The following is a 13,138-nucleotide window of genomic DNA, read 5'->3' on the forward strand; positions in this document are numbered from 1 at the left end:
AAAAAATGATTTTATCCTATTTTATTATCAATCAGCCAAAAGAAGGATCATACACTTAATATTGCAAAACTTTCTTCATTATTCAATAAAATCATTTTTCCCCATCATATAAAAATTCTATAAAAATCGCGTATATAAAATCAGCATACGCCACAATATTATCGTAGATATCATCACATAATAACCCTTGAATACATTACCGAGGACCCTAAAATAGCGACATGCCTCCGGCAAGTACCGAACGGGAACATTGTTATAATATCAAACTCGACCGTACTAATATTACTATTTTTCCATATAAAAAAAAAAAAAAAAAAAAAAAAGAAAAAAACAAAGCCGTACCTTCAGCTTCGGTCCAATCACCGCATTTCTGCTTGTCCGATTGCAGACAGAGTCTAACTCTGAGTCGTGACCCGACGTTCGACATATCTGGGTCGTTGAGAATCCCATCTTTGGTAGTGGGTGAGCTGCCAAGAACTTCCAGAAGCCACTCGTCGACGATTTTCCAGATCTCATTCGGTCCATTGTCTAGCCTTTCGATAGACGCGACCACCGCGAGACAAGTCGGCCCGACATTTATCACCAAATTACTGCTCTCCGGATCAAAGGTGACACGGTTGGGCGCCGGAATTTTAGCGACTGTCGTTACGAAAGTTTTCTCGTCCGAATAGTCCGAGTGGTTTTTGGTGTTGTAGACCTTTATCTTAAAGGTGTACTTCTGGTGCTGCTCCAAGTCCGTGATATTGCAGGGATTAGCGCGTCGGCAATCGCGCTCTATCCACTGACCGGCCGGGCTGCGAGGGGACGCACAATCCGGGGCGATAGTTTCATCCTCGCTGGGAATTCGCCGATAAGACACAAAGTATTTGGTGATCTCTAGACCCCCGTCGAATCCAATTTCCCACTGCAAGGCCACGTAAGTCGGCCCAATCTCTAAGGCCGTGAGGTCGGTCGGTTTTTCTGGAGCGCCTTTAGACTGGAGGGTTATCACTGAAGTGGTCACTCCTTGGGCGTTTATCGCGTGGCAGCTGTAGTTGTTGTAATCCGCCTCTTTGATGTCTGTGATTTTCAGGACTGAGGTGTAAATGTCGTCGTTCTCGCTGGTGGTCCAAATTTCGTAGTGCCCGTCGCTGGATGACCCTTGGAGTGGAACCGAGTTTGAGCCGTACTTCCATTGGAACTCCGGCTTTGGCCAGGCCTGGACTTTGCAGGTCACTTCGGCAGTTCCTCCGAGGTCGTAGGCGACTTTGTTGTGGCGGTGAAGGACTATAGGCGCGTGTTCCACCTTCAACATCATCTGGGACTCCACGCGCTTCACGTCGTTGTTGAAGACACAGGTGTACTTTCCGCGGTCGCTAGCGATTATTTTGTCAGTTTGGGGACGCGCGTGACCGAGGAAACTTAGAGTTGAGTTCACGCTGATCACGTTTCCGTGACCTAATGACTCTCGCGTTTCTACTTTGTACAGGCTTGTGTCTGCGGTTAAGTCTTCGTCGTCTTTTAACCAGCGAACTGTTGGCTTTGGTTTTCCTTGGGCGACACACATCACTGAGAAGGATGACTCCCCGACTCTGTAAATTATTTTGGTGGTTAGTTTGAAAATTTTTTTTTTGGGGTACAAATTTTCAATTACTTATACTTTTAAATATTTAACAAACTTTAATTTAATAGAAAATTTTAGATCAACAATAAGAGGTAAAATAAAAAATTACTAAGACCAAAAAAAATTTCAAAAAAGCCTGAAGTTGTTTTGGAGCAAGAAGAAATTTTTTTGACTCAATAAAATTTTTTTTAAAATGATACTTAATTTTTTTGTTATATTTTCATTATTATCATAAAATTTTTATTTTGTGATAAATAAATTTTTTAATTTAGAGACTGAAAAATAATTTTAAAAAATATTTTGAAAAAAAAAACTCTGAAATTAACTCTGTAATAAGTTAAAAAAAAATAAATAATTCATATCAAAAATTTAATGGAAAAAAAAATTGGCTTTTAATTAAATTCCTTGTCCTCAAAAATAAAAACACAATATTCAAGACAAAAACCGTAACAATAGTCTTTACTCACTTTCTAGTGACATGAGGCTGAAGTTTAGTAAGAATTTTGGGCGGCTGATTGACAGTAAGTTTAATAGAAGCAGCTTCTCCTGTTCCAATTTCATTAAGTGCGTGACATTTGTAAGTGCCGTCATTAATTAGATGGACAGAAGGTATGACAAACTGCGGTCCGGTGGTCTCAATAGGCATCTGTTGGCCCTGGTCGTCGCCCTCCTTCCACCACTTGTACTCAGGCTCGGGATAGCCCGCGGGGCTGGCCATACATGTCAGTATAACTCGGGAGTTTTCGATCGCGACCGGCGAGTCTGGAGTAACTCTGGCGGGTCCTGGTTTGTGGCGAATGCGAATGTTAACCCTAGCCCGATCTGAGTAATTCTTGCTCTCACCGCCCGTAGGATGCATTATATTGATTGCCTGGCAAGTGTAATTCCCGGCATGATCCGCGGTGACGCGATTCAGCCGCAACAGAGGCCCGGATTCACGGAATTCCGGTCTACCCTCGCGAGTCCATTCGATAATCGATGCCGGTGGATTTGCGGAGACATTGCAGTGGATGGTTATCGTGTCTTCGACCTCGGCAACTCGTATGGACTCGCCCTCGATAGTCACCTTCGGTTTGTACAGCACGTCCAGGTACAAAGAAGCTTGTCCGGATCTGTCCAGCCCGTTGTTCGCCTCGCAGGTGTATTTTCCGACGTCCTGGATCGCAACCCGGGGGATGGTGTGCTCGAAGCTGGTTGCGATGAAGCTTCCGTCCCTCAACCACCTGACCATGTTCACCTTCGGCTTGGAGTCGACGTTGCACTTCAGGATGGCCTTGCCGTTTACTTCGACCTTCAGAGGATTTTCCGGGCCGACTGTCACCCGCGGAAAGTAATTCACGTCCAACCTGACGGAAGCATTGAGCGTTTCGCCGTCAGGCATCGCGCGATTTCGGACTACGCACCGGAATATTGCCCCGTTGTCGTCTTTGGTCGGTGTAAATTTGTACGTACGTCCGCTGTGAAGAAGCCGCTGACTGTTGTCGCGGTACCACTTAACCTCCGGCTCAGGACTGCCTCCGTGGGTGTTGCAGTGTAATTGGAGCTCCGTGCCCTCAGTAGCCGCGGTAGAGGCTGGTGCAATCGACGGAGGCCCTGGGGCTCTAAGTACCGTCAAAGTAACGTTCCGGTGGAAAAGATTCTCCCCACTGCCGGTCATCTTCACGCGACACTCGTATTTTCCATTGTTGCGCTCGTAGGACACATTCAGGATTTTCAGGTCGTAGATACCCTGGGAGAGGTCCATGAAGACGTTGTAGTTCGGCGACAGAGCCTTGTCATCGATCGCGGCGTTGTCGTGCACGTTGTTCGTGTGAGTCAGCCAGAAACTCGTCGCGTTCTTTTGCACTGGCGGGAACCGACATTTCAGCATCACTGTTGACCCTTCGTGCGTGTCCACTTGGATTTCCTCGGCTGCTTGCACTTGTGATAGAGCTGAAACAGATAATTATTTTTTTATTATTTATTTGATTATATTTTTAACTATTTATAGATAATTATCAGTAAACAAGAGACATGTAATTGTCAATAGTTCCGTAATCATATGTACTATTTTATTGAGGAAATAATTGTATGATTTTATGATTGCGACAGAAAATGTTTATACAACAGTCATTATTCATTATTGTAGGGTTTACAATTAGTTATTAAAAGTTAATGTGTTGGTATAAATATAGATTAGAAAGTTGATTTTATCCATTTTATTGTAAATAATTATTAAAAATAATTTAAAATTGTTTTTTTAGTTTTTTGAACTATAATTAATTTTGTATCATTATAGATTTTTTTTTTATTAAAAAATATAATTTTTCAATGGAATGTTTCTCATAAAATTCATCAACTTAATTAAAAATTTTACAACTTTCCATAAAATTTCCCAATATTTGAGCTCTAAACATCTAAAATAACTTTCTTAAGTACCATTGTACCGTTCTAAACCCAAATTTTCAGAACAATAAAAAACATTCCGTTACTGACTTTCTCAAACGACACTCTAAATTTTTCCTTCAACAAAAATAGGTCACTACTACCGTTAAAAAGATTAAAAATGTATCAAAAAATAGTAAATAGACCTTAATTTGACCTTTAAGCTGCCCAACATGTCATTAAGATTTCATTGTTGAAAAAAAAAAAAAAAAAATTAAAAGTCGAATTACCAGCAATAAATTATTATATTATAAAGTAACTAAACTTTTTACCAGCAAACAGCTATCATATCACAAAAAATAAAAAGCAAAGACAAGTAATAAGTATCATGATCCAACTCATAATCAAAGAGACTTTGGTATAAGTTTATACCCGCGATAAAAACATCCGGTTGCTCTTTGCCCCGTACCGGCATCTTACAACTTTTTTCTCAGTTCTTATATTAGCTGTCTATATATATATATACAGTGCGATATATAGATAAAATGTTGACGAGGGCTTAGAAAAGGGGATGATAACGTCCAAGTGCTCTATAAAGAATACTACTAGACATTCTGGTTGTCGATTTTTACCAAGGAGTCGACTCAAGAAGAATATCACGCTTATATCCTCGATATTGTTTGAGCCAATAGGAGATAGAAATAAGAGCATGAGGATGGCTTTCATTCTTGTTGCCTACCTATGGCCCGTGGACTTTTATCCAAGGCTTTTTACTCCCTTTAACTTTTCTTATTTTGTTCCATTTCTTTTCCTTTTGTCTTTATTTCCTCGTTTGGTGTAACGACGTCACTTGCTCATCTGCCGTATTTTCCTCCCCGCAAAGGTATTGAGGAGTTTCTTGGTGGAATAAGGCAAGCTCTCGTTTTGAGGCAACCTCTTCTCTAGCTATCTGTTAGTGCCACCCTCTCGAATCGTTTATGAAATCCTCGGTTTTGTTGATTATAATTCAATTTATAGCAGACGAAGTACAGAGGACAAAGATAGAGATAGAGATAGAAATAGACTAGGACAAATATATGCGACTGCAGCTTGCTAGATGAATGTATATTTATACACAGAATCAAATTCGGGTGGAGGAAATAACTGGAGGGTTCGTATCAGCCAGGAGAATAAGGAAAATTGAATGAAAATGCGGAGAATTGTCAAAAGCCAAGATATTGTTATTATCTATTTGAATTTATTTCCCAATAATTTGCAGGAGAAATCACTGACAATAAAGAACAGACAAGCCCATCATTTACCGTGTGCAGTTTACTACGAAATGACCCCATAAAATAGTCTATTTGAATCCCCTCACCCTCACAAATACCAATATCTCTGTAGATATATATTTTAGTTTTAACAAGCGCCTCGTTCCTCTGCTTCCCCTCAGTCCTGTTTTAACTTTATAATTAATCGTATAATTTTAAACATAACATTATTATATTTTATCGGGACAATCCCCTGACAGTAACTAAATAAATACTAAATATTAGCGTGTATATATTGTTAACGATACGTTTAAATGTCAATGAAGTGAAAACATTAAACACTGCGGAAATTTATACTGTATTATATACCTTTATGCATGCCATGCTGTCGCAGAGTAAACTCTGCGTAATTATATTAGTTAATGTAATATGTACTTTACAATGAGGTAGAAAAATTTACGGAATTAATGTGGTGTTCCTTTATTGACCATTCGCGAGTAATTTAAATCATTTGCAGTAGTATTGAATTAAAATATTTCGATTAATTTTAATGGTAATGATGTCTATTTTCTATTTATATTAATGAATGAGACTTTTTTTTATTAAATAAAATACCTAAGAATGATAAAAGTTTTTAAAATATTTTAGTTAATTTTTTATAATAACTATGTCAATAATAAGATTTCAATTATAATTAACCCTAGAGTGGTCACCTGATGAGCGTGACGCCGCCTAACAACTACTCAACCTATAGAGACTCGCTAAAGTGCGAGCGAGAAACTAAAAAAGAGGTGAACAGTCTAGGGTTAAAAAAAAATTTTCGATCGATATGGTTATATTTGGTGACCAACAGATGGCGTTTAGATTTTTTTCTGTCCGAATACTAAGACTTAATATTTATCTATTTATATAAGGACTTTGGTGAGCGTTTGTAATTTTTGATTTGCAATGAAAAATTATGAAATTTTAGTTTGCTTTCTTAGTTTTATCCTGATAATTAAAATAAACTTTCAATATTATTTATTATTGAAATTGTATTTAACTAATAATTAAATATCATTGATTAAATAAAAATGAAAAAAAAAATTAATATTTTTGTAGCCTACCTAAGAATTTATAATGGCTAAGAGGTTTTTATTTAAAAAGAAAATGTATTTCCACATGAAGATAAAAATGTTTTTGAAGACATATCCATCAAACATAAAGTTAATATAAACGATATTTTAAACAGTATGACATACATTTAATATGAATATCAACCGGAATTATCAATTGAAAACATATATATATATATATATATATATATATATATATATATATATATATATATATATATATATATATATTAGGGTGTGCCAAAATGTAACTCCCGTGAACCTTTTAAAATTGGAATTTTGAGTTCCGCTTTTAACAAGGGCTGCGTTTGGGCATTTCCGGTGAAAATTCAAAATTTGGCCGGAAGTGCCCAATTAAATCTCCTGTTAAAAATCCTATAAATAATCAAATGAATCCTCTCACCCCGAAATATCTCAGGAAATGCCTAAACACAGCTGCTGTTAAAAGTGGAACTCAAAAGTCCAATTTTAAAAGGTTTTCCACGGAAGTTACATTTTGGCACACCCTAATATATATATACACGCATATATATATATATATATATATATATATACATACATTACTGATATAAAAGAGCCAAGTAGATAGGATATTTAATAGTATTTATAGGAAGACATATCAGACATGAACGCTTGATATGACATTTGTCGTTACATTGGATATTAGGTAATACGATCTACGATACATCAAATCCCACGTGTATTACTTCCATCCGTACATATATACATTAGACATAGATATGATAACTACAGAAATATGACTAGACATCACACAACTAAACCTGAGAAGACATTAATCCATATATGCATGCATCCAGCCAACATACACAGGCCGAGTCATAATACGATGATAAAACGCGACTTGTCAAGCGTATTCGGATCACGGTACTGTTATTATCATATAATAGCTCCAGTGGTATGGGTATTCTCATCTCCAAGTGAAGACGAGAATCCACGTTGAATTTTACGACAAGTCTCTTAACACGAAAGTACCGTTACCGCGGGTTATGACTCTAGTGTCTATGTCTATATCTATTCCTACCCACTTGGTATCGTCATCGAGAATTGCACGTTGTAGCTGCAGCTGTAGCCGCTAGTTGTAGCTGTACCTTATATTATATGGTCTGCAGGGACACGAATGTTTGTGGGTTTCATCCAGGATGCGAAGTGATCGACTGACCGGTGATTCGTGGAAAACGCATATCCACATGACACTACAATGTAGACTGCTGCATTTAACAGTATGTCTATAAATGTAGGTTGCAATTGTCATATTATAATAATACTATATCCTACCAAAGGTATTAGGGGTATTTTGAGTTGCTAACGAAATTATATGACTGTATGTCAAATGTATACTCTATCTTAACGCGCTGGTTTCTCTACTGTAAGAATACGTATTCATGTGACACTAATATGAATATCTGAATCATCGTAATACTCAGTATTGGTGCAGGGCTGATATTTTCTGTACGATACTACAGCAATTCAACAGTTAGGATAGTGGAAAAGTTCCCGCGTATCTACTCACTCATATGTTTACGTTATTCAACGGTGACATGTCAAATTGTGAGCTGAATCTATACACTGATAAAATAATCAACTTGACTCAAGAGCCAAAATCTTGAACCAAGAATACCATTTTGAAGACAATGATTTTCTTAAGTCATAAGAATAAATTCTTGAGTCAAGAAATTATTCTTAATTTAAATAAATTTTTCTTGTCTCAAAAATTTATTCTCTTGACTCGAGAAAATCATTTTCTTCAAAATGGTATTCTTGGTTCAAGATTTTGGCTCTTGAGTCAAGTTGATTTTTTTATCAGTGTATTGAATTATTAGTTCAAGTGGATGTAGATACTTTGTTATTTGCATTGTAATTATTATTGAATAATTCATTGAATATATCATTGAATAATTCAAAAAATTATATAATCAGAAATAAATACATAGTAATACATAGGAGTATTCTTTCCTCATATAAACTTTGACAATCGAGATTTAACATAGTTTCAAAAATTTTAATAAATCAAAAATTCATTTCATTAATTGATTGTTAAAAAAATAATTTCAATATTTTTAGTAGCAAATAGTAATAAATTTAAAGAATTTATATTATTATTTTCTTTGTAATAACGTTTATAATGTCTTCTATCATAATTTTTTACTTTTCAATTTTAAGAAATCCGTTTAAAAATGGAGCTCATTCATATTGCGGTGGGACTAAAACGACGTATTAGTACGTATCTTATAAAAATATTGCCATAGTACCAAAATGTATCGACGTCGAGTTTATACTTTTTTTTCAGTGTACTATTCCCATAAATAGAGGGCCTGGTTTATGTTTTCATTTATGTGAAGCTTATATGTAGACAGTTGTTAGCATGTCAGAGTGTAGGTAAGGTAATATAATAGATATCGTCGCATCAGCACTATCTTTACTTTCCTTCCCGTTTATTGTCAAGTGAACAATCCCAATTGAAGATCAATGAAAATCCGCTTGGTACTATTGTTCACTTTATTGTGCTAACTTGTAATATCTTTTAATTGCAACCTTATTTTTATTGTTAGTATTTATTGTATTGTCTAGTTGAATCATTTAAATTCAATTTTTTATAAGTAATAAGGTCAATTATTTATTACTTGTCACTAAAGCAACGGATTTACTTCTTTGGATCACAATAATTAAATACATTTGGTAAATGTGTTACCAAACATCTGTTAGTGACGGTTATTGAATTTCGTGGGAGTTTTATTATTTTTTTTTTTTTTTTAATAAGAGGAAATGGGTATGTATTTGAATTATTTGAATGCTGGCATGATTTCAAAGAATAAATAATTTTTTTATTGAAATAATATTATTCATGACAATTCGATTGATATTATAAGTGGAATTATTTTTATAATAAAATTTCTACATGGGAATTTAAATCATTTTAATGGTATTTTCATTACTATCTTATCTATTTCAAACATCGCATACGTATAGAAACCTCGAAATTTTTCGAATGTTTGAAAAATTATCTGATAATGTAATTTCAAGTATTTGATATATTAGAATAGTTACAAACGAATTGATATTTATTTAATTAAAAACTGTAATTATCAATTTTTTTTGTCAGTTTTAATAAAAAAATTTTGTATAATTATATAATTGATTGAATATTTTAGTAGCTAATTAATAAAATATTTTATCACACAGCCAAAAAATCCGATAATATCGAAAAACCAGCTTATAATATCAGAAAAATTTAACTAGATATTAAAAAATAACTATTTTTATAACAATACTCCAAGGAAGTTAAAAAGTAAAAAATAATGGGAACACGACGAATATCGGAATTCCTGAGACTCCATAAATACGTATGCTCCAGGCAATGACAGCGTTATAATAGGAAGAGGATTATTGGCCAACTTCGATGAGCAATTTGCCTCCGGGCAACATTTCATCATTCAGTACGTGAAGGTACGCAGTAGCAGCGGTTTCGAGGATGCTCTATACATACAATATCCAAGAAATAAATAAAAGTAATGGCTTGCAATCCTCGTATCCGTATATTATACGGAATATAACTTTTATTCCTATTATATTTTGATATAGATATAATAGAGCACTGACAGGATATGTCTCGATTCTTCGGAATGACAAGTAGACTTATATTCCTCCTTATCAGAGATAAATCAGCGTGTATGCAAACCCTTGCCTGGATATCTTATATGGATACATATCAGACAAAAATACACATCGAGGGATGAAAAATCCTCATTAGAATACAACCTGCGTGCTTTGCTAACGACCATGTAATACTGAGGGACAAAAAATTTTTTAGTGGACAAAAAAATAGTATACTGTCGTGTAGAATGGAATATACACAGTATAATATATAATAAATATTAGGATGTTTAAAAAAAATGAAATTTATTTTTTTTCCTGAAAAAATATAAAGGTTTTTATAGTTGCAAGTTATGACATCATAAATTATTTATTGAACTAATTACTAAAAAAAAACTTATAGTTCAATCTGACAGGATTTGAGTAATTAAAAAATGTATATAATCATAAGAAAGAAGATAATTTGATTATTTTGGTTTTCTTGGGGGACTATTTGAAATTCTAGCTTAAACGTTGATATCTTGAGAACGGTTAATCTTCGGAAATTTTTTTTTACAGACCTTTTTTGTAGAGAATAAAATTTCCTTCAAAATTCATCACTTGAAATTTTTTTACGATAAGTTCTGAAGTTGAAAAAATTCAAAACAAAAAAAAATTTTTTTCCGTGTTATTTAAATTGAAAATAAAAAAAATTGAGGTAAATTTTAATATGATTATTGAAAGCTCAGATTTGAACCAAAATTTCTGTTTTTTTTAAATCGAAAAATAAATTTATCTGAAATTTTTTTCTTTTTTGTTTATCTTCGTGGAGAATTTACAGCCCAAAATGATAAAAAAAATTTTTTTCATTGACATTTTTCTATTTTAAAAAGATAATCGAAAAAATATATAATCAGCCTGTCTGTATAATATAAATACTTAACGTATGGCATCGGTATTGACAATGACTGCACAATAGGTTTGCAGCGGTCAGCTTGCCATCTGCCTATACACTTCCCATTGGTATTTAGAGTGTCCGAGTGGAGGTTGGGAGGAGAGCTTAACTCTTTGCCTGCTTATATACTTGCATAAAATAAATGTACATGTATTAAAGGGTATGTGTGCGTATGTATGTGTTTCTCGTAGAGGTCGCAAACTGGTCGTTGAATTGTCGTAGCGTGCCAAGCACCAGGTCGAGCACATACTCGTCCTCCTTGTCCTATCCCACGAGTTTGGTTGTTTCCATTCTATTATATTCGTAAGCGGCGTACTAGTACTGAAACAGTGAATTTCACTTTGCCCTTAGCCGTATCGTCGCAGTATTATTCCTTCGTTCTCTTTATATTATTTCTGTCGTCTTATCGACTTTTTTACAAGCTAATGGACCTAAATAAGTCTTTATCGATTAAACTATGCCAGTATTTTTTATTTATATATTTATATACCCATACATTTACCAGTTGTGTGTATAAATATGCGGACATATGTGTGTATAAAGAGCGATGTATATTAGGAAAAAAAAATATTACGTAGCCTAGAGCGACGAGCAACTTGATGAAAGGAGTTTAAGTTAGAGAGGTAGACTTAGACCTTATAGTCATTTTACATTTCAACCCCTTTTTCCAACCGCGGTTATAGCTGAGGATATATAGCTTCAGCGTCATCGCTGGTGCTTACTCAACTCAGATTTACATCGTTACGTATTGTATTGTTGTATGTAGTGTTTAATGAATTTATGTGCTAAAATATGCATTTGGCTGTACAGCTACATAAATTCTACTATTTTTGGCACACAAGTTTCTTGTGTTATTAAACCCCTTTTCGCGTTAAACATTTCAACATTCATTGTCTGTATTTTAATAGTACACATGAAGTAAAAAATTTCCCGAGGCAAAATTAAAAAAATGATTTGAGCCTCTTGAGCCTCCTTTCTTTTTGGGTTTGGATGGAAATTTAAAACTGTATTTTCACCCTCATCGGCCTAAAAATAGGCTGTTGAGGTCGAAATCACAGTTTAAAACTGTATTTTGAGCCTAAAGAGCCTACCTCGAGAGTCTGTAGGTTGTTTCCATCTTTTTATTTTTTAGAACATATAATATTTTTATAATAGCAAAAATTTTATAATTAAAAAACTGGACTTAGAAAATTTTTAACTTTTATCGTTGCAAAAAATTTTTTAAGTGTAGAGTTGAAATAAAAATTATGACTATTGTAATTAATGTTGCAACAATTGATCAATAATCCATAAAATATACGGACGGTAATAAGCAATAACATCTCAACTTAAACTTTTTTTAATGTTTATCGTTAGCATATTCGGGTTTATATATGGGGCATTTCATGCCAAATCGACCACTCTTGAACTCGACGATTTTCGATTTAAATCGAAAGAAGGAATTCCTGAAATTTTCGTATCTTTCTCTACCCTACTGAAAACAATATTTAAATTTCAGAAAAATCGTTACCATATAAATTTAGCTTATGAGAATGATGAGATGTAAATCAACTCATCGGTCGTATGGTGTAGGGGTTAGTTATCGGTCTGGCAAGCGCGCGGCTCGGGTTAGAACGGATTTTCATGTTATTTCTATAATTAGCGAATGTTAGGTTTAAATTAAGAGTCACACAGTCTGAATTTGCGATAGCTCTACAATATAAATAAAATATAGATATGACATTGGCAAAATCCTTTTTTTTATCAATTTTTTATCAAATGGCATACGCCGGACATAGCATTCCGCTAACAGCAGCAATTTTTATCTGAGTCCATTCCCCTTTTCTTTCTTTCCCCTCGCCTACATCGTATTAACCAATAAGGATCTTTTTTACGGTAGATATGTAGGCTCAGTAGGCTCAATTTATGGTTCTAAAACGGTGATTTCGGCCTAACTTTGGTAAAAGTGGACAAAAATACCACTTGTAGGCTGAAATTACGGTTCTGATATACACTGATAGAAGGATTTCTTAGTATTTAAAAAGATTTCTTTGTAATTAAGAAATCATTTCTTAAACATCATTTCTTAATATTTAAAAAATATTTCTTAAATACAAAGAAATATTTCTTAAATATTAAGAAATATAAATACTAAGAAATATTTCTTAAATACAAAGAAATATTTCTTAAATACTAAGAAATATTTTTTAAATGCTAAGAAATGATGTTTAATAAATGATTTTTTAAATACAAAGAAATCTTCTTAAATGCTAAGAGATCC

The 13,138-nt window shown here is 34.1% G+C and overlaps 1 protein-coding gene across 2 annotated transcripts in view; it reads right to left on the reverse strand.

Moving 5' to 3' along the window:
• Positions 1-13,138, reverse strand: part of LOC123261488 (hemicentin-1) — a 228,505-nt gene that overhangs the window by 5,642 nt on the left and 209,725 nt on the right. For both annotated transcript variants that reach the window (XM_044723098.1, XM_044723089.1), the window contains exons 2-3: positions 2,071-3,535; positions 343-1,571 (exon numbers count right to left, since the gene is read on the reverse strand). In XM_044723098.1, the coding sequence (XP_044579033.1) occupies positions 343-1,571; positions 2,071-3,535 (2,694 nt within the window). The remainder of the gene's footprint in view (positions 1-342; positions 1,572-2,070; positions 3,536-13,138) is intronic.

The sequence above is a fragment of the Cotesia glomerata genome, linkage group LG1 (assembly GCF_020080835.1).
Source record: "Cotesia glomerata isolate CgM1 linkage group LG1, MPM_Cglom_v2.3, whole genome shotgun sequence".
Classification (NCBI taxonomy): Eukaryota; Metazoa; Arthropoda; class Insecta; order Hymenoptera; family Braconidae; genus Cotesia; species Cotesia glomerata.